Source organism: Oncorhynchus keta, chromosome 18 (genome assembly GCF_023373465.1).
Source record: "Oncorhynchus keta strain PuntledgeMale-10-30-2019 chromosome 18, Oket_V2, whole genome shotgun sequence".
Lineage (NCBI taxonomy): Eukaryota > Metazoa > Chordata > Actinopteri > Salmoniformes > Salmonidae > Oncorhynchus > Oncorhynchus keta.
The window spans coordinates 45,100,108-45,122,356 of NC_068438.1; the positions used below are offsets into that span (position 1 = coordinate 45,100,108).

At 45.1% G+C, this 22,249-nt stretch overlaps 3 protein-coding genes across 3 annotated transcripts in view; 2 read left to right on the forward strand and 1 right to left on the reverse strand.

The window, feature by feature from the left end:
* LOC118379657 (1-phosphatidylinositol 4,5-bisphosphate phosphodiesterase eta-1-like) overlaps positions 1-5,548 on the forward strand; it is a 182,999-nt gene extending 177,451 nt beyond the window's left edge. The window contains exons 23-24 of the mRNA XM_052468514.1: positions 473-896; positions 1,753-5,548. Coding sequence (XP_052324474.1) covers positions 473-896; positions 1,753-4,421 — 3,093 coding nt within the window. The 3' untranslated portion in view covers positions 4,422-5,548. The remainder of the gene's footprint in view (positions 1-472; positions 897-1,752) is intronic.
* Positions 5,549-6,785: 1,237 nt separating this feature from the next.
* LOC118379656 (extracellular calcium-sensing receptor-like) lies at positions 6,786-12,658 on the forward strand. The gene is made up of 10 exons (XM_035766686.2): positions 6,786-7,030; positions 7,799-7,977; positions 8,183-8,286; positions 9,051-9,230; positions 9,439-10,170; positions 10,381-10,590; positions 10,664-10,787; positions 10,899-11,092; positions 11,171-11,452; positions 11,556-12,658. Exons 1-10 carry the CDS (start codon positions 6,786-6,788, stop codon positions 11,976-11,978), a joined length of 2,673 nt encoding a protein of 890 aa, XP_035622579.2. The 3' UTR covers positions 11,979-12,658.
* A 2,057-nt stretch (positions 12,659-14,715) lies between these two features.
* LOC118379655 (extracellular calcium-sensing receptor-like) lies at positions 14,716-21,874 on the reverse strand. The gene is made up of 8 exons (XM_052468527.1): positions 20,884-21,874; positions 20,621-20,707; positions 20,100-20,366; positions 19,522-19,728; positions 19,096-19,368; positions 18,691-18,918; positions 16,490-16,613; positions 14,716-16,397 (listed from the first exon to the last, which is right to left on the reverse strand). Exons 1-8 carry the CDS (start codon positions 21,190-21,192, stop codon positions 15,484-15,486), a joined length of 2,409 nt encoding a protein of 802 aa, XP_052324487.1. The 5' UTR covers positions 21,193-21,874; the 3' UTR covers positions 14,716-15,483.
* Positions 21,875-22,249: the final 375 nt, after the last annotated feature.

Below are 22,249 nucleotides of genomic sequence, written 5' to 3' on the forward strand. Positions count from 1 at the left end.
ATTGTTTCTCAGGCATGTTTGCATTCTGGTGGGAATACTGTGATGTGATTGAAAAGCATGACACATCTTATCTAACCTTCCTCACACCATGCAATTCATATTTTCATGCAAAATACTAAACACTTTCTCTCTCCCCTCCCTCTCTCTTCGTTCTTCTTCTCTCTCCCCTCCCTCTCTCTTCATTCTTCTCCTCTCTCCCCTCCCTCTCCATTCTTCTTCTCTCTCCCCTCCCTCTCTCTTCATTCTTCTTCTCTCTCCCCTCCCTCTCTCTTCATTCTTCTCCTCTCTCCCCTCCCTCTCTCTTCATTCTTCTTCTCGCTCCCCTCCCTCCCTCTCTCTTCATTCTTCTTCTCTCTCCCCTCCCTCTCTCTTCAATCTTCTTCTTCTCTCTCCCCTCCCTCTCTCTTCATTCTTCTTCTCTCTCTCCCCTCCCTCCCTCTCTCTTCATTCTACTTCTCTCTCCACCCATCAGGGTCGTCAGCTGCGAGGCATCAGGGGCTTATTTAACAGGCCCTCTAAGTCGTCAGTAGACACCAGCTGTAGTTCGGCCCTCAGGAAACGCTCCATCAGTGACCACCTCCTCCGACGCACCGCCAGCGCCCCCGCCAACCGTCGCAAGAAAACCAAGATGAAGCTTGCTGAGTCCTCCACCTCCATATCGGACCGCAAGGCCTCCATATCAGACGGCAAGGACAGAGTGTGGGCCGGGGCAGGGGCTGGGGGGGAGGGGTCCCAGAACAGGGAAAGGGACAGGGAGGGGGTAATGGTGGAGAGACGCCCAACACCCCTCACCCACAGGCCCATCTCCATGCCCCTGGAGAGGCTACTGCAGGGACAGCTCTCCCTCTGCTCCCCCGACCAGGAGCAGACTGACCTGGGTGCAGACACACTCATCGGTGGGTAGACCTCCTCAGTAGACCTCACACACTCTTACATCAAACATAACAATTAACGGTATGCCATGTAACAAGCAATATGTTATAATAGATATCTAACATGTAAGAAGAAACCAACGCAAGAAACCAACCGACAGTGTAACAGCATCATGTTGCCTATTTCTCAGCGCAATACATGACCATAGGCCTACCTGTAAAGGCAGAGCAACTGGCTTTGTTTGCTATATGTGTGACATGATGCTTAGAGTTGTTGTCCTGCGCTCTCAGTGAAACAATGCTATGGGTCTTATGTGAAATGTAATCCCTTTCCTCGTTTCTAACTCATCATTTTCTAAAATATAGAAATAAAAATGTGTTTTCATGTGAATTGACAAATCCAGGCACTCTATTCTTCCTCACTACTTTAACTTGCCTTTTCTGTTCCTTCTTCACTCTGTGGTGCTTCTCTGTAGTAGAGAACTGACTAGGATATCCCGCCAGGTAAACCAAAACACCTCCTAAGGTTGCCTCATCCCAAAACATCCCAGTATTACATCATGCCACTGATGTAACTTTGTAAAAATTTCCAAATGTACATTTTCCTTTAATTTTTTTTTTTAATTGATCCCATTTGACCATCTGTTTTACGAAATTTGAAGTTCCCTCTAAAAAATGGATGTTCCTTCTGTTACCTGCACAGCCTCATTCTCCAACACCCCTCTCACAGTCGTATTTGGTGGTACATTCCATTCGTCTCTGTGTTTGCTATTGGCTCGTATTGGACGGAATGTGTCGGTTGGTTGTTGGTTGACTTGGTGTTCTACATACGGTTGTGATATGTTTGAACCTTGACTGTCTAACTTGTCTGTTTCCACAGGAATGTCCCCCTTTAACCAGCCCAGGTCCCACTCTGTGGAACTCATCGTCGAATCATCCGCCTCCCTTGAGCACAAAGTGTTCACCCCTTCCATCAATCACAACAACGCACAGGATAACACCACAGAGTCTGACCAATCAGATGAGACCTCCTACCTGGTCATTGGCCGAGGAGGAGGAACTGTAGATGGTGACTCCAAAGACCAATCACAAGACAGAGTCAACCCACCCAGCAAAGCTGAGGACGTTTCTTCTCGCCAAAGGACATTGTGTCACCTCAGCAGCTCAACAGAGACAGAGAGCAACTGTTTACACGTACCAAGTGAGAGCAGACCAGAGACAACATTACTTAGTACAACAAACACAGCAACTTCCTCCTCTCCTTCCTCTGAGCTCCCCATCTCCCTACTGAATGTGGACCGGTCCGATCTGCAGAGCCCCGTCCCCTTACAGGACAGCATCATCTCACATCTCATTGACGCCGTATCCCTCAGCAACGATACCACCTACGGGTCTATTTCCGCTCTGATTGGTCAGTTTGACCTCACCGGCGACCAGAATGATTTCACAATGAACTCTGACCCCCACACCCTCAGTGTCATGTCCTGTCTGTCCGATCCTGCTGTCTGGGACTCCAGCACACCTTATAAGGTTACCATAGACTATACCACCCGATATAAAGACCCACACACCATCTCCTCCCCCCGCAAGGCAATGAACGGACCTATCACTCCTCGAAAAGCAAGCCAGACCCCTAACCACGCGAACCAGAATCTACTCTCACCCCACCCCAAAACCTCCCACACAGACCCCAATGCCCCTCTTCTCTTCTCCAGTCCTGAGACCACGGAGCTGGAGGAGGTCTATACCATCCTGGATGAGGAGGTCTTGTCTCCAGTCTCTGTCTACAACCTGAAGAAGCAGACCATCGGCAACATCCAGGCTGACTCTGAGGAGAGCACACCCATGGGAAGCCTGGAGCCTTCCCCAGCCAAGGTGCCTCCTCTCCTGGGGGTAGAAGGCAATGGCAGCTGGGTGGGCTCACGGAGGGGTGTGGTGGAGGAGAAAGGAGAGGGCTACGGGGGTGAATGTGATCCTAAAAGGTTGGGGTCAGTGGGAGAGTGGGGGTTGTCGTGGGGTTACACGTGCCCGTCCAACAATAGTACAGTGTCTGACCAATTCCTGTTGTGCCATGACACGGAAGGAAGTAGTCTGATGGAGGTGGAAATTAACGTGGACGAGGATCCACTGGAGATGACCCTGACATTACCGGGACACAACCATACCTGGGTCGCTACCAGCCCAACCAAATGCTACGCTGCTCCTCAACTCCAGCTCTCCCAATGTTCTTCACCCGTCAAACAGCCCTCACACCAGCCCTCCCCTCGCCAAGCCCCATTGACAACCCCTCAAACTCAGCCCTCCCCCTGCAAAGGGCCCCCCAACCCCAGCCCCCTCCTCCTGAACAGCCATCCTTCCACTCATAGCAGACACATTACCAGAGCCTTCACCCAGCAGCACAGTTACAGTGGTCCCACCCAGCCCCAGAACAGGAGGTACCAGGGTGGGACAGGGGAAGTACAGGGTCAGGGAGAAGCATCAGCCTGCTTCCAGAATGGGTTCTCCTCCTCAGAGTGTCTGTCTGTTCTTTCTGGTCCAAGGTCTGTTAGCCTCCCCAGAGACAGAGGCCTGTACTCCCGCAGCTCAGACTATAGTGTGGACTCCAGTCAGCGAGACTACGACTGCTTCAGACACTCCACTGCCTCGGCCTCCCACTACACCCAGCCCCAACCCCATCCCAAAACAGACACCCAGCTCCAACCCCTGACCCAAACCCAACCCCAATCAGACACCCAGCCCAAGCCACAAACCCAGCTCCAACCCCAATCTGGTCGCCCATCACTGCCCCTTTTGGGCTCCACCCTCACCCCTCCTCTACCTATCCTCAGACCATCCACAGCCCCCAGCCCCTGCAAGTCCAAGTCTCTGGGTGACCTGACATCTGAGGACATCTCCTGCAACTTCCACAGCAAGTACAACATCATCAGCCGCAGCTTTATCACCCCCTGTATGAAGGAGCGGAGGAGGATGAGGGGCCTGGGAGGTCTGTCCCAACGGCTGCAGTCTGCAGACCCCCTCACTGAGCAGTTACGCAAACTAGTCACCCTAGAGGGGGATGACAGAGACGGGGACAGACCCCAGTCACCCCAGCTTACCCAGTTACCTCAGTTACAGATACCCCCCAAACCCTTCATACCCCCATCTTGCCCCTCCTTAAACTTTGTCCCTGACACCCAGGAGGACTCCCCGCCCCTCCTCTCTCGCCGTCTCTCCTCTCGGAGCCAGAGCCGTGTGCGTCACATCAACAATCGTGCTCGAGAGAGGCAGCGGGAGGCTCTAAAGCCCCGGGACATGAGCGCCCCCTCCAGCGTGGGAGGGCTAGTGCTGTGTTCTAAAGTAGCAGCATGTCAGAACCCCCCAGCTAACAGACACTCCACAGGCTCTTACATAGCGGGCTACCTGGACCAGCTGGAGGAAAGGGGGCTGCCTGAGGGGGGGTGCACCACACTGGGGTACGGATACGGAGATCATTATCATGATGACTCTCTGCTGCCCACAGACTCCTGTATACAATCAGAACCGGAGGTCTACTTCCTGCTCAGACTCTGAACCCACTTCCTGGTTATCACCTACATAGAATGATGTATAATGTACTTCCAAAACGCAGCAATCAGCTTCCTGCTTAGGACCGAGGAAAAAAAACATATATCATGGTTGGGCTGTCCAATAATACTTTCAGATATAAAGTCAAGTACCTGATTGGGTCTGACAGTCTGGTCTGTAAATGTAAATATGTTTTTTATTCTTCTTCATGTCCTGATCAGAATGTTCTTTAAATGTAGTTTGAACAGACTGTTAAACTACTTCCTACTTTGATTGTACCCATTTCCTGTCCTGTCTGTTCTTGTAATTCTACTTCCTGTTCAAGCTAACGCCATCTACTATAAAGCAGAAAATAAGGAAACTTTACAAATGTGTTTAACTCTGAAGGGAAGTGTTGTCTTGGTCTTTGTACATTTTAAATGTGTATTGGTATTATCAGAGGCCCACAGACATCAATGCAATGTCTATTCCACGTTAGTTCAACATTAAAATGACGTGGAGACAATGTTGATTCAACCGGTGTGTGCCCAGTGTGGGGACCACTTTTAAGGGATGGGATCTGTTGCATCTTCCTCAAGTGTTCCTTCTCCTCTGATTGTCCTCTGTGTGCTGGTGTTGTTGGTACATATTCTGCTGTAGATTTGTTTTTAATTTAAGGTGTTGTCATTTAGTTGTTCTGTTTTCTGCATGTTAAATGTCCAGCATGACTATGCATCGATCAGTAGACATCACAGTGCACTACTATCTTTTCACAGAATAAGTAATAGTGGGATTGGATGAAATACTCAGACTTCTTGCTTGCTCTGACTTCTCACTTTCTAATATTTTAAACATTTTCACATATTTGAAACTTTTTGAGTTTACATGCTTGATTTTTTTTTTTTACAATTCATTTAATACAGACTGCAAAAAAAAGGGTGAAAATTGGGAGCTGGTTATTAAAAAAACGAGATGTTTACAAGAACTGAAACACACAGTGGAATAGGTAGATAAGGGTGTTTCGACTAGACCAAGTTGCATGTTTTTATTCTTCTTTTCAGTGTTAAACCCATCCTTTTTTCTTTGTATGGTCACTCGGAAACATTACTGTGAGCATTTTCCTACTGATGTAATAAAATTCATAAAAAATGTGACTTGAACGCAACATGTCTGTCTGTTTGACTGGTCTTCTATTTGCTTATCTTGATGTTTGTTATTTCTCTCTCTATTTTCCACCATCTTTCTCTACATTTCTCTCTCTATTTTCCACCATCTTTCTCTACATTTCTCTCTCTATTTTCCACCATCTTTCTCTAAATTTCTCTCTCTATTTTCCACCCTATTTCTCTACATTTCTCTCTCTATTTTCCACCATCTTTCTCTCACCGACACACTCTCTAATTGTATTCTATGTTTATCGGTGTTGTAGCCACCGGGGTATACAACTAATCTTGCCATGGCATGTACACACACACACACACACACACACACACACACACACACACACACACACACACACACACACACACACACACACACACACACACACTCACACTCACACTCACACTCACACTCACACTCACACACACACATGCACACACACACATGCACACGCACACGCACACACACACACAGTCCCCCCTCCCTGCCTCTGTTTTTGTATCTTGCTGTGTGTGGATAATGGGATGTAATTGTTTGTGAAATGAGCAGTAAGGGAGATGAGAGCGAGAGCACCTGTGGCCATCTAAATCCTCAAACTATTATTTGGAGATTAAGTCACACTATCCCTTCAGTCCTGGTCCTTGTACCCCCGTCACCCTCCTTCCTCACCCCACCATACTTCCATGATTGGTGCAGCACAAAACTAAAAACATATTTTTCAAAATAAAAAGTACCCCTGTCACCCTTGTCTCTAATCGTTTTGTGCTTTCCCTAACAGCAACACTCAGGAGGCCTGTGATTTAGGGTCTCAGTGTGTCATCTTGTTTACTCTGTGTCTTCTCTATGATCTCTGGTCATTATAAATACCCTCCCTTAACCTCCACTGGGCCAGATCAGAGGAGGCTGCTGCCAGACCAAGCGCTGGGAGATAGAGACTGGTCGACTACCCAAGCTTGTCTTCACCTGACGAAGAACCACTGAGGCTGATCTGTGCTACATAAAACATCTGGGAGCAAAGTCCATTAACTTTCCCCCACCAGGCTGGATGTAAAGACTGGGAGAATTTCTGATCATAATCTTTACACTCTTTTTGACTCATCTGTATGTTTCATCATTACAACTGTGGTGTAGTTTTTCATGTTTTTTCAGTATTTAGAAATTACATTGGGACAGGTTTTGGTTTGGTCTGGTCAACTGCCTTCCTGTCTGTGTGTCCAGAGGAGCTCCCCCATGTCCCCCTGGTCCACCTGGCTGACACCGGCCATTCCCCTGCTACTGCCCTGGCTGGTCGGGGATGGGTCAGGGATGGTTCAGGCAACTGTGTGTTCACGGTGGGATCGTTCGGTTGGTCTGGATGACCGTAGTCTCTACCAGGAAGGTGAAGTCGTGATCGGTGGTCTCATCCCCTTCCATAACCTCCCTCCTGCTCCAGACCTGAGCTTCAGCCAACCCCCTGACCTGCAGGCCTGTGTCAAGTAAGTTATTTCATTTATTTCTGTTCTCTAACTTTTTTTATCACACTTTTCTTGCATCTTTCTTTTCAAAGCTTGTTGAAATGAGATTTTAATCCTTGTTTATTCTTTTGATGTAAGTCCTTTTCTTTCATTTTGGAACAGCATTTCATTTTTAGCAGGACACTTTTCTTTCTTTATTTTCCTAGCCTTATTTTTTTTTCATGTCAGACTTGATCTAAATGTTGTTCTCTTCAGAAGACTGGAAAATGGACCATTGGACTTGTACTTTTTACACAGAATCTTAATCAATTAAAATTGAAATGCTAAATGTTTTGCTGTTGACACAGAATCATAATCACTTCAAAATGAATTGTAAAATTGTTTTTGCAGACAATTTCAAATCTGATGTTAACAAATTGTCTGCAAAACAATTTCAATCTTTGTTTTTGTCCAACTTCTCTCTTCAATTCTAATGTGTGTCTCAGAGAGAGAGACTGTATTTGCTGTAGCACGGTGCTCTATTTCTCTGAGGACAATGAGGCACACGGCATATTTCTTGTAAATGCAAACACCTAAATAATATTGCTGTCACAGATTGTGGTATTTTTCCATCGTGTTCAGCATGAAATATATTTTTGTTGTGCTGTTTTATGTTGAATGTTGTTTCTCCTCACAATAAATTACATGAATCTGATTACAGGCTTACATCATCCTCAATTACACATGATGAATGTTTCTCTGTCATTCTCGCTCTCTCTCCTGTCTCGTGTTTCACATCCCTGCTCTCAGTTTCCAAGAGGAACCATTGCAATGGGCACATGCGCTGGTGTTTGCGGTGGACGAGATTAACCGTAACCCCTTCCTGCTGCCGGGGGTTCGGCTGGGCTACCGTATCCTGGACAGCTGTAATCAGCACCCCTGGAGCCTGCGAGGGGCACTGTCCCTGGTGTCAGGGGGGAACATCAGATGTGAAACTACAGAGATTTCTAACCTCAAATGTGATTTTAACCACTAACCTCAACCTCATCTTTACCTGAAATTAAAATCTAATGAAATGTATTTGCCAAATAGCCATTAATATTGTGAAGACTCTACACGAAATTGTAGTTCATGTACTTGGTATCATGTGGTTCTGATTAAACATCCATGTTATGGGTACTCTGTCCTGTCCAGCACGGCCATCTAGTGACTGCCCTGTTCCTCTGGTCATTGGTGATGCATCGTCCACTCAGACCATCATCCTGGCCAGGACCCTGGGGCCTCTCTCTGTGCCTGTGGTCAGTCTCTTTCCACACAACCAGGAAGTGCAATGGCTAGAACAATTGCCATAATACTTTAATTCATCATATTTCAGATAGTCTAGAATTTAATGAGATATTTTTTTTAGGGTATTTGGTACTTCATAAAAAAAATATTGATGTGATTGTGTCCTTAGTCTCTCTCTCAACAACCAGGTTATATACTGAGTGGACAAAACTTTAGGAACACCTGCTCTTCTATGACATAGACTGACCCAGTGAATCCAAGTGAAAGCTAAGATCCCTTATTGATGTTACTAGTTAAATCCACTTCAATCAGTGTAGATGAAGGGGAGGAGACAAGTTAAAGGATTTCAAATATTTTTTAAGCCTTGAGAAAATTGAGACATGGATTGTGTATATTGGCCATTCAGAGGGTGAATGTGCAAGACAGAAGATTGTCAACGTGGTATGGTAGTAGGTGCCAGGCACACAGGTTTGTGTCAAGAACTGCAATGCCGTGTGTACCAAGAATGATTCACCACATCCAGCCAACTTGAAACAACTGTGGGAAGCATTGGAGTCAACATGGACCAGCATCCCTATGGAAAGCTTTCAACACCTTGTAGAGTCCATGCCCCAACGAATTGAGGCTGTTTTGAGGGCAAATGGAAGGGCAACTCAAGGTGTTCTTAATGTTTTGTACACTCAGCTAGAAAGATTGCGATAATGCTTTTATTACTTATAATTCATCTGGTCTGGTATTTAGTGAGAAATGATTGATTCAATGGCGTTGTCCTCAGATCAGTTACCAGGCCAGCTGTGGCTGTCTCAGTGACAGACAGGAGTTCCCTAACTTCTTCAGGACCATCCCCAGTGATGTCTACCAGGCCCTCACCATGGCCCGGCTCACCTGGCTCATGGGATGGACCTGGGTCGGGGCTATTGCTGTAGACAATGACTACGGTCGTCTGGCCATACAGGTGTTTCTTTATTTAACTTCAAATTTGGTTTACGACTTTATAAATTCTTCCTCAGTTTACAGAAAAAGAAATGCAGAATTTAATTTACATCACAAAACAATTGTATAGAAAACTGTATATTGTTTATTTACATTATCTCGAATACTGGATACTTAAAAAATATATTTTCATCAACTTAGTATCAGTTTTGTGAGAATTTGATCCCCAGGTGTTTGAGGAAGAGATTCGGGGGACGGGGGTGTGCCTGGCGTTCTTTGAGACCCTCAATCGGGCGAACCTGGTGAGGGATGTGAAGCGAGCAGCAGACACGGTCCAGGCCTCGACAGCGCGGGTGATCCTGGTCTTCCTCTGGTACACTGACATGGGGGTGTTACTCCTGGAGCTGGGGAGGAGAAACGTGACGGACAGGCAGTTTCTGGCCAGTGAGGCATGGAGCACCAGCGGACAGCTCCTGAGAAACCCCGCCCTCTTTAACGTCGCTCAGGGCGTCGTGGGTGTGGCTATCCGCAGTGCACCCATTCCTGGCTTTGAGGCCCACCTTCGAAGTCTCAACCCCTTTCGTCGTCCTGGAGATGTCCTGTTGAAGGAACTCTGGGAAACGGTGTTTGGGTGTAGCCCTGGAGCAACACATGGACACGGCACGTCTCTGCAACCCTCTCCCCTTCCTCCAACCCCCTCTGTGTCACTACCACACACCCCTCCTCCCACCTCCAGTTCCCCTCATCCACGCCTGGCATCCTGCAGTGGGGCAGAGACTCTGGAGGGGATACAGAGCCCCTTCACAGACACCTCCCAGCTGAGAATAACCTATAATGTGTACCTGGCTGTGTATGCTGCAGCCCACGCCCTCCACAGCCTGCTGTCCTGCCCCCAGAGACACAGCCCTACCTGGGGCAGCAGCTTCACCTGCTCCCTTCCTTACAACATCAGCCCAGCGGAGGTACTCTAATCTATTGCCCGTGTTAATTAGACATGATTTGCAAACACAAATAAATCAGGGGGGGAATTGGTCATGCCAATGTAATCCTTTTTTGTTATTTAATATCAATTAATATTAATGTCCACTTAACAGTCACTATGGGGATATGTTTTGAGTTATTACATCATATTAACAGTGTAATGGTCATGTTTGTGTCTCCACTCCTCCAAGCTGTTGCAGCACCTGAACCAGGTTAACTTCACCACTCCACTTGGGGAGCCGTTCTACTTCCGGGGCGCGGACGTCCCTGCTGTGTACGACCTTGTGAACTGGCAGGCCACGCCCCAGGGGTTGTTCAAACTTGTCACAATTGGCCGTGTAGACGGGTCCAATCTCCTCATCAACCAATCAGCCATCCAGTGGAACACAGGATCTAATACGGTAAGAAAGACCATTTTTAAAACATGAAGTGAATGGTTTTGTTCAAATGAAATTAATTACATGGCATGTACAGGTGCCTGTGTCAGTGTGCAGTGACAGCTGTCCCCCAGGCACCCGTGTTGCCAGGAGGAAGGGGGAGCCTGTCTGCTGCTTCGACTGCATCTCCTGTTCTGAGGGAGAGGTCAGCAACACCACAGGTCAGTGAACTGAATATCATCAGTCTTCTCACATCACTGAGGTGGGTGGTTATTCCCACAGTCTGTTGTGTGTTAATGCTTTCTTAAAACGTATTAATGCTTTTCTCCCAGGCTCTATGCAATGTGACAGGTGTCCTCTGGAGTTCTGGTCCAACAGCCATCGGACCGCCTGCATCCCTCGTCAGCTCGAGTTCCTCTCCTTCAATGACGTGATGGGCGTCACCCTGACCACTGTTGCCGTGTGCGGCGCTGTGGCAACAGTGGCTGTGTTTGTGTTCTTTGTGTACCACCGCCACACCCCTCTGGTAAGAGCTTTAATAAAGTGTTAAATGGGATCATATTGAGTATTCTTATACGGTACCATGTGTGTGTAACCCTTCCAGGTGCGGGCCAACAACTCGGAGCTGAGCTTCCTGCTTCTCCTGTCACTCAAGCTCTGCTTCCTGTGTTCATTGGTGTTCATTGGCCGTCCCTCTGTGTGGGCGTGTCGGATCCGCCAGGCAGCATTTGGGGTCATCTTCGTGCTCTGTCTCTCCTGCCTCCTGGTCAAGACCATCGTGGTTCTGGCTGTGTTCCGCTCAGCCAGGCCCGGTGCTGGGCAGCTGATGAGGTGTTTTGGACCCGTTCAGCAGAGAGGGAGTGTCTTCCTCTTTACCAGTGTTCAGGTGAGCTCTTTAACATTAAAATAACTTCAAAGTCACCAAACTGAATTAATCAGTCATTTATAAGATATTTAAATTGTGTTTGTAATTGTGTTTGTAAATGCAGGTGATCATCTGTGCCGTGTGGCTGTCCATGAGCCCTCCCCTGCCTTACCGTGACCTAGGCCTCAAGGGGTCAAAGGTCATCCTGGATTGTGAAGTGGGCTCTGTGGTTGGCTTCTCTCTGGTGCTGGGCTACATCGGCCTTCTGGCCTCCCTCTGTCTCCTCTTTGCCTTCCTGGCCAGGAAACTCCCAGACAACTTCAACGAGGCCAAGCTCATCACCTTCAGCATGCTGATCTTCTGTGCCGTGTGGATTTCATTCGTCCCTGCCTACATCAGCTCTCCTGGGAAGTACGCAGACGCTGTGGAGATATTCGCCATCTTAGCTTCCAGCTTTGGGTTACTGCTATGCATCTTCGCTCCAAAGTGTTACATCATCCTCCTGAGACCAGAGAGAAACACCAAGAAACACATAATGTCCAAATAGGAACCACCAAGAAACACATGATGTCCAATTAGAAAACAGCAAGAAACACATGATGTCCAATTAGAAAACACCAAGAAACACATGATGTCCAATTAGAAAACAGCAAGAAACACATGATGGACAATTAGAAAACAGCAAGAAACACATGATGTCCAATTAGAAAACAGCAAGAAACACATGATGTCCAATTAGAAACCACCAAGAAACACATGATGTCCAATTAGAAACCACCAAGAAACACATGATGTCCAATTAAAAAACAGCAAGAAACACATGATGTCCAATTAGAAACCACCAAGAAACACATGATGTCCAATTAGAAACCACCAAGAAACACATGATGTCCAATTAGAAACCACCAAGAAACACATGATGTCCAATTAGAAACCACCAAGAAACACATGATGTCCAATTAGAAACCACCAAGAAACACATGATGTCCAATTAGAAAACAGCAAGAAACACATGATGTCCAATTAGAAACCACCAAGAAACACATGATGTCCAATTAGAAACCACCAAGAAACACATGATGTCCAATTAGAAACCACCAAGAAACACATGATGTCCAATTAGAAACCACCAAGAAACACATGATGTCCAATTAGAAACCACCAAGAAACACATGATGTCCAATTAGAAACCAGCAAGAAACACATGATGTCCATTTAGAAACCACATGATGTCAATAAAACCACCATGATGTCCAATTAGAAACCAGCAAGAAACACATGATGTCCATTTAGAAACCACCAAGAAACACATGATGTCCAATTAGAAACCACCAAGAAACACATGATGTCCATTTAGAAACCACCAAGAAACACATGATGTCCAAAGAAACCACCAAGAAACACATGATGTCCAATCCAATTAGAAACCACCAAGAAACACATGATGTCCAATTAGAAACCACCAAGAAACACATGATGTCCATTTAGAAACCACCAAGAAACACATGATGTCCAATTAGAAACCACCAAGAAACACAAGAAACACATGATGTCCAATTAGAAACCACCAATAAACACATGATGAAATTAGAAACCACCAATTAGAAACCACCAAGAAACACATGATGTCCAATTAGAAAACCACCAAGAAACACATGATGTCCAATTAGATGTCCAAAGAAACCACCAAGAAACACATGATGTCCAATTAGAAACCACCAAGAAACACATGATGTCCAATTAGAAACCACCAAGAAACACATGATGTCCAATTAGAAACCACCAAGAAACACATGATGTCCATTTAGAAACCACCAAGAAACACATGATGTCCAATTAGAAACCACCAAGAAACACATGATGTCCAATTAGAAACCACCAAGAAACACATGATGTCCAATTAGAAACCACCAATAAACACATGATGTCCAATTAGAAACCACCAAGAAACACATGATGTCCAATTAGAAACCACCAAGAAACACATGATGTCCAATTAGAAACCACCAAGAAACACATGATGTCCAATTAGAAACCACCAAGAAACACATGATGGACAATTAGAAACCACCAAGAAACACATGATGTCCAATTAGAAACCACCAAGAAACACATGATGTCCAATTAGAAACCACCAATAAACACATGATGTCCAATTAGAAACCACCAAGAAACACATGATGTCCAATTAGAAACCACACCATGATGTCCAATAAAACACATGATGTCCAATTAGAAACCACCAAGAAACACATGATGTCCAATTAGAAACCACCAAGAAACACATGATGTCCAATTAGAAACCACCAAGAAACACATGATGTCCAATTAGAAACCACCAATAAACACATGATGTCCAATTAGAAACCACCAAGAAACACATGATGTCCAATTAGAAACCACCAATAAACACATGATGTCCAATTAGAAACCACCAAGAAACACATGATGTCCAATTAGAAACCACCAAGAAACACATGATGGACAATTAGAAACCACCAAGAAACACATGATGTCCAATTAGAAACCACCAAGAAACACATGATGTCCAATTAGAAACCACCAATAAACACATGATGTCCAATTAGAAACCACCAAGAAACACATGATGTCCAATTAGAAACCACCAAGAAACACATGATGTCCAATTAGAAACCACCAAGAAACACATGATGTCCAATTAGAAACCACCAAGAAACACATGATGTCCAATTAGAAACCACCAATAAACACATGATGTCCATTTAGAAACCACCAAGAAATACATGATGTCCAAATATTGTCATCTTTGTGTTTAGTTAATCACACCATCTCACTATTGTTCTGTATGGATAAACTTAACAAAGAATGACATGATACACTGTATAATACTTACCAGCAAGTTACATATTTAACAGACAATACCTAAAGTTGATGGACACAAATGAACAGGACTTTTCTACCCTGCTGGTAGTGTATGTTTCTAATGATTCAACAGTGACTCATGGTTGAGTCAACAGTGAATCAATAGTGAGTCAATAGTGAATCAACACTGAGTAAGTCTTCCTCTGAATCACAGTATGACTCTTCTTTTCAATAGACTTTAATGATCCATTTCTCCCCTGAATGTCAGTTCTGAAAACAAATCAGTTCAATTAGATACGGTTTATGAAAAATGTTGTTTTATCCTTTCACATTTTACGAGGTGTGTAATTCTCTATTCCAATATGACACAGTTTCCTCATTTTTTTATAAAATATATCGCTAAATTTCAACTGTTCAATAAAAACACATTCTGCAACTCCTTTCAGGTCAAACTGTTTTATTAAATGAAAATGTGCATTAATGAATAATTAATTCATTGGTGAATAAGTGTGGCAGCAGAATCCTTGAGAAGGAACAGGGAAGTTAAGCTGTTCCACACAATGTGATGATTAAATTGAAAGCTTTTCGATGCAGAAACCCACTTATCGGGGATAACCTATCCCATAGAAGATTAAAGCCACGCACACAGACAAATTAAATACATTCAAAGCCTACTTAACAGGCCAAGGAAATAATATTTAGTCACAGAACATCATAATTATAATCAATAACATGCTACTACACATCACTAGAGAGCTAACAAAACAAATCTCTTTGATTTCATTTATTGCCATCAAACTACAAACAGAAGTGGAAACTAAAAGGAGCTACATCAAACTATTTGAGACCATCAAACTCTGTTACTATACATGTCTCCTTTCCTTTCTTTGCATGACAGATTGTGAAGCAAATCCCTAGCAGGCATAGTATCTCCACCTAGTGTTCATATTTCAGATCAGCACAGAGGACGTGAAGAAGACGAGGAGAGGAATCCACTGTAAACTGCTGTTATGGTATTGAGCCTATGGGAGAATCTCAATTACTTTTCCGTGATTCCTTGTGTCCTCTCTCCTCTGTCTCCTTTTCAAAACCCAATTAATGAGAAGGTTAGATATCCCGCCCCCCCTGACCTAATAATCTAATTGGCTTTGAGATGAAAGCGAGGAGAGAGGATGTGAGTAATCAAGGAAATGGAACGAAGATTCTCCCTATGTCTTGGTTGAGGCCCGGCCCATCAGAGCCTTCTTGGTGTTCCTCTCTGGCCTCAGCAGGATGATGTAACACTTTGGGCCGAACAGCGCCACCAGGATGCCAAAGCTGGAAGCTAAGATGGCGAATATCTCCACAGCATCTGCATACTTCCCAGGAGAGCTGATGTACGCAGGGACGAAGGATATCCAGACAGCACAGAAATTCAGCATGCTGAAGGTGATGAACTTGGCCTCGTTGAAGTTGTCTGGAAGATTCCTTGCCAGGAAAGCCAAGAGGAAGCTAAGGAACGCCAGGAGGCCGATGTAGCCTAACAACGCTCCGAACCCTGCTACCGACCCCACCACACACTCATATACAATCTTATCATTATGGTAGCGCATGTTTTTGTATGGAGTTGGAGAGGCTGAAATCAGCCAGGCTGTGCAGATAGCAGCCTGGAATGAGGTGAGAACCAGGACTGTTCCTCTCTGCTGCCCAGCACCAAACCACTTCAGGCTGGAATTGCCCCCGGGCTTAGAGGTCCTGAACACAGCCAGCACCACCATTGTCTTCACCAGTATACAGGAGACACAGAGAACAAAGCTGATACCAAATGCTGCATGCCTCAGCTGACACGTCCATAGCCGGGGCCGGCCAATGAACAGCAGCGAGCACAGGAAGCAGAGTTTGAGTGACAGCAGAAGCAGGAAGCTGAGCTCAGAGTTGTTGGCCTTGACAACAGGCGTGTTCCGGTAGCGGGTGAAGATTCCGAGGACCACTGCACAGATGAGGGCTCCTAGCAATGAGGCGGTCATCAAGGAGATTCCCAGTGCTTCCTGGTAGGAGAGGAACTCAACCCTCTTAGGGATGCAGAGGTCACGCTCCGGGCTGGACCAGAAGTCCTCTGGACACCTCGAGCACTTGGCCGAGTCTGACAGAAATGCATACATAGAAAATGTGGATAACATTTTCTCCAGCCCCACACCACACTCAAATTCTTTAAATAATATTAATTTCACTGACCTGTGGTGTTGCTGACCTCTCCTTCAGCACAGGAGATGCAGTCGAAGCAGCAGACAGGCTCCCCCTTCTTCCTGGCTACACGGGTGCCTGGGGGACAGCTCTCACTGCACACTGATCGTGGAGGCTATAAGGACGAAGGTGAGGGGGAATTTAAGCTTTATTTATCTAGGCAAGTCAGTCAAAGAACAAATTATTTTTTACAAAGATGACCAAGGAGGGAGAATCAGACTTTAATATGCCCATAATTATACACCCATAATTATACACCCATGTTTATACACCCATGTTTATACACCCATAATTATACACCCATGTTTATACACCCATATTTATACACCCATGTTTAATGCTTCTTTGCCTTCCACTGGTATAATTTGACACTGTTTCTGTTGCAGTAGTGAAATATAACTACAGTTGAAGTGGAAAGTTTACATACACTTAGGTAGGAGTCATTAAAACTTGTTTTTCAACCACCCCACAAATGTCTTGTTAACAAACGATAGTTTTGGCAAGTCGGTTAGGACATCTACTTTGTTCATGACAAGTAATTTTCCAACAATTGTTTACAGACAGATGTTTTCTCTTATAATTCACAGTATCATAATTCCTGTTGGTCAGAAGTTTATATTCACTAAGTTAACTGTGCTTTTAAACAGCTTGGAAAATTCCAGAAAATGATGTCATGGCTTTAGAAGCTTCTGATAGGCTAATTGACATCATTTGAGACAATTGGATGTGTACGTTTTTATGTATTTCAAGGCCTACCTTCACACTCTGTGCCTCTTTGCTTGACATCATGGGAAAATCAAACGAAATCAGCCAAGACCTCAGAATTTTTTTTGTAGATCTCAAAAACTCTGATTCATCCTTGGGAGCAATTTCCAAATGCCTGAAGGTACCACCTTCATCTGTACAAACAATAGTACGCAAGTATAAACACCATGGGACCACGCAGCCGTCAAACGCTCAGGAAAGAGACACGTTCTGTCTCCTAGAGATGAAGGTACTTTGGTGCGAAAAATCTAAATCAATCCCAGAACAACAGTGAAGGACCTTGTGAAGATGATGGAGGAAACAGGTACAGAAGTATCTATATCCACAGTAAAACGAGTCCTATATCGACATAACCTGAAAGGCCACTCAGCAAGGAAGAAGCCACTGCTCCAAAACCACCATAAAGAAGCCAGACTACGGTTTCCAACTGCACATGGGGACAAATCGTACTCTTTGGAGAAATGTCCTCTGTTCTGATGAAACATTAGTAGAACTGTTTGGCCATAATGACCATCGTTATGTATGGATGAAAAAGGGGGAGGCTTGCAAGCCGAAGAACACCTTCACAACCGTGAAGCACGGGTGTGGCAGCATCATGTTGTAGGGGTGAGGTTGCTGCAGGAGCGACAGGTGCACTTCACAAAATAGACGGCATTATGAGGTAGTAAAATTACGTGGATATATTGGAGCAACATCTCAAGACAACAGTCAGGAAGTTAAAGCTTGGTCGCAAATGGGTCTTCCAAATGGACAATGACTCCAGCATACTTCCAAAGTTGTTGCAAAATGGCTTAAGGACAACAAAGTCAAAGTATTGGAGTGACCATCACAAAGCCCTGACCTCAATCCTATAGAACATTTACGGGCAGAACTGAAAAAGCATTTGCGAGCAAGGAGGCCTACAAACCTGACTCAGTTACACCAGCTCCATCAGAAGAAATGGGCCAAAATTCACCCAGATGATTGTGGAAAGCTTGTGGGAGGCTACCCGAAACATTTGACCCAAGTTAAACAATTTGAAGCCAATGCTACCAAATACTAATTGAGTGTATGTAAACGTCTGACCCACTGGGAATGTTATGATTGAAATAAAAGCTGAAAAAATGTTTCTCTCTCCTCTTATCCTGACATTTCACATTCTTAAAATAAAGTGGTGATCCTAACTGACCTAATTCAGGGAATTTATATCAGGATTAAATGTCAGGAATTGTGAAAAACTGAGTATGTATTTGGATTAAGGTGAATGTAACTTCTGACTTCTGTAGCTCAGTTGGTAGAGCATGGCGCTTGTAACGCCTGGGTAGTGGGTTCGATCCCCGGGACCACCCATACGTAGAATGTATGCACACATGACTGTAAGTCGCTTTGGATAAAAGCGTCTGCTAAATGGCATATATTATTATTATTATTATAACTTTACAAATAACCTTTTTTGACTCAAAGTTCCAGAAAATTCTGTCCTCGTCCAGTGTGAGCTCTTGTCCTGCGGGGGCTGATTCGTCCATCACACCCACATTCTCCACCTGAACGCTCCCATCCTGGAGCCACACCCAGTTCATGATGTCATAGATGGCCAAGGCGTCCCCGTTGTCATCGAAAGAAACGCGATCACCTAACCCTGTGGTGAACTTAACCCTCTCCAGGTAATAGACCAGCTGGTCAGAGGAGGGGGGTGGAGGGAAAAGAGGGAAGAGAGGAAAGAGGAGGAGTTTATGTAGACAAAAGACAGTATGAGGTCAGGGGACCTTGACTTAGAAAATAGGAAAAGGAAGTAAACAGTTGGCAAAGTTTACATCTGCATCTGTTTGTGTGTGATTGTGTGTGTGTCCCACCTGCCAGGGTTCCAGTCTCCCTAGACTGGCACAGCTGTGCCCACTGAAAGGTCCTCTCCCTGGCACACACTGCAGTAGGTCATGCAGGGCATGGGCCAGGGCGTACACTGCCTTATACACGTTATACTCCGGTCTGAGCTCAGACACGTCCCCATAGTTGGTCTCCACATCCCTCAGGTCCTCCTGACCTGTACATACATCACCCCCAGCCTCCACCCAACCTGCTGGGGGCTCCAACCTGCACCCAAACACAGCCTCCCAGAACTGTCTCACCTTATCAGAACAGAGAAAGGAATGTTTTAGAGGAACACTAGTTTTTTTCTTCTGTATTGTAGAATTTATAGGCAAAGTAGCCCTTTAAATGTTTTAAACCTAATGTATAAAGTAATTAAATAAATTGTTGGAGTTAAAAGACAACTACTTCACCATGTTGTTTCCAGGGTTATTGTCAGGTTGGTCGTCGGGGCGGATGCTAAGCAGGAAGTCCCTGAGGCCGGGTATCTCTCCACGACGGATGGCGATACCCAGGGTACCCCCAAGGTAGGGCATGAGACGGGGGGTGTGAAACACAGAGGAGGAGGACCAGGCTTCACTGGCAATCCACTGGAGACCCTTCACATTCTGCACCACCACCTTGTAAAACGGGTTTTATACTTTATAATCAGACAACCCCAGTGGTAATACGCTGTAACACTTTTATACACTGTTGTGTGTGAGAGGGGTAACATCCTACAGCTGTTATGGCTGTTATGGCTGTTAGGGCTGTAGAATGCATTTGATGATAGTATGAGGAAAATACGTGCTTACTATGACTGTGATATGTGGGTGTCCCCCCCAAGTTATCTTAGGATGGATGCACTAACTGTCCAGGGACACCGATATGTAAAACATTTTCACTCATCACTGACTGTAAGTGTCTCTGGATTAGAGCCTCTGAAACTAAAATGTGAATGTATTGTAAGAGTTATTTTAGATCAACTGTCAAGATAAAATAATCTCTGAACCTCATCCACCAGAGGGAGCAGGTAGGCCTCAACGGAGAACACCACCACCACACGAGCAGAGGAGCTCTTGATCTCTCCCACGATCCTCTGCAGCTCAGTGGGGCGGTTGTCTTTGGGCAGGACCTGGGAATAGGCCACACAGCCCCCTGACTCGGCCAGGCTTGAGTGGAAGGACCGGGCAGCATGAACTCCGTAGTCATCATCACTGAACACCAGTCCCACCCAGGTCCAACCCAACCGACGTAGGATCTGGATCATGGCTCGCACCTGAGATCACATCAACAGAGATTAGACATTACTGGTGTTATTACAGAGACTGGAGAGTATAGAGAGATCAGCAAAAATTACATACATTATTTTTGTCACCTTTTATTTAACCTTATCTAGTCTTTTTTTAAATTATTATTTACCGTTATATTTAACTGTAATGCCGTTACACAGTATGAAGTGTATAGTGAGTATACATGGGAGATGACGGTTCACTGTGTAATCATGTCATTGTAGCCTTCTTAGAGACAGACCTGGAAGGCGTCACTGGGGATGGTTCTGAAGAAGGATGGGTACTTTCCCCGGTCGCTCAGACAGGAACACGTGGCGTAATGACTCACCTGAGGGAGAGAAATATACAATGATTATTTTGTTATTCTTCAATGAATTAATATAATAGTAATGTTTCATGCCGAGACACATGTAAGACTTCGTGTTTCTCACTCAAAGTGTGCTTTTAGAATACAAGAAGGACATTTCCAATAGTGTTGTCATCTTTCTATTCTTTCTGATTTACCATGGGAACCCGGAACAGCCCTAGGACACTGGAGATGGCGATGGAGTGTGTGGACCCTGGGTCTCCCACAATCCCTAGCACCGGGGGTGACCCAGAACAAGTCTCATCCAATAGGAACTCTTTCTCTGTCCCACTGGCCAATGACATGGCAGCACGGAGCGATACGCCCAACTTCTGGCAGTTGTCGTAGAGTTGGTATCCGAGCGTGATGTTTGGCAGAAGGTCAGGGTTTCTGTTGATCTCATCTACAGCAAACGCCATAGTCTGGGCCTGCTGGAAACCAAAACTGGTAAAACTGAAAAGGAACATTCAATCAATTTGTAAATGTTTTAAATCGCTCTAGAGGTGTTGAACCCTGTGCACCTCTTAAGTGGTGTGTGTGAGAGTGTTGTCATAAGGGGTTGAGAGGAGAAAACAAGTTACTTTTGTCAAGAATAGATAATAAAATAGCTTTTATCTTAAAGGTACATTTGCTTAGAAAACAGGAATAATGATTGAAAACAATGGAATACACACGATTTATTCACATATATTTTGAAACCGCAATGTACTATTCACCAATGTAACAAGAACCCAGTTGGTCTCCGGCACCAGGGTTGGTTAACACTGATCATAGTGAGGCTTCTTATAGTAGGGATGTCTATCTGTCCTTTTTAGTAGAGGTGCAGACACACATCCAGTCCAGTCCAGTCCAGTAGATGAATACTCACCCCTCACAGTAGAGCTGCTGGGGTTCTGATGTGAAAGATAGCTCAGGGAACACAGTGAAGTAGTGGACCTCAAACAGACCTCCCAGAATCACATCACCCTTCTGGTACATCCCATTCAGACTGAACTGCTCCCACAGACGACAGGACGAGGAAGTGGACGAGGCAGAGGAGTAGTTCAATAGAAGGCTCAGAGATGAGGAGTTCAGCATCATGACTATAGATAGGTAAAGGTTAATATATTGCCTGAACCTCATAGCTGTACTCTGTCTCTCCCCTTCTCTCTCTTGCTTACTCTCTCTCCCTCTCTTTTATATTGTCAGCGGAGATTGACACTGTGAAGCAGGGAGAGGAGTGGAAGGGGGAGGGAGTTGGGGGGGGGTATGCAGGGTGGAGGGATTGCAGGGGTAGGGGAGGGTTGTTAGGGGGAGGGGGTCAGAGTTGCAGGTAGGAGCTGAAACGTGGGAGTGTCAGAGAAAGACGATATGTGAACTGTTGCCACACGAAAAGGGCAACCAGGGAAGAACAAATACCATTCTAAATACAACACATATTCATGTTAATTTATTTTCCCTTTTGAGCTTTATCTATTAGCACATCATTACAACACTGTATAGAGACATTATGACATTTGAAATGTCTCTGTTCCTTTGAAATCT

What these genes read in the sequence shown, in the direction of transcription:
- LOC118379656 (XM_035766686.2), top strand. Translation starts at nt 6,786, where the DNA reads ATGTCCCCCTGGTCCACCTGGCTGACACCGGCCATTCCCCTGCTACTG. An exon ending in GACCTGCAGGCCTGTGTCAA is followed by an intron (nt 7,031 to 7,798) that starts GTAAGTTATTTC and finishes CCCTGCTCTCAG; the next exon opens with TTTCCAAGAGGAACCATTGC. An exon ending in ACGGTCGTCTGGCCATACAG is followed by an intron (nt 9,231 to 9,438) that starts GTGTTTCTTTAT and finishes TTTGATCCCCAG; the next exon opens with GTGTTTGAGGAAGAGATTCG.
- LOC118379655 (XM_052468527.1), bottom strand. Translation starts at nt 21,192, where the DNA reads ATGTTCCTTTTCAGTTTTACCAGTTTTGGTTTCCAGCAGGCCCAGACT. An exon ending in TGCTCCCTCTGGTGGATGAG is followed by an intron (nt 19,729 to 20,099) that starts GTTCAGAGATTA and finishes CCGTTTTACAAG; the next exon opens with GTGGTGGTGCAGAATGTGAA. An exon ending in AGAGGTCAGCAACACCACAG is followed by an intron (nt 16,398 to 16,489) that starts GTCAGTGAAATT and finishes CATTTCTGTCAG; the next exon opens with ACTCGGCCAAGTGCTCGAGG.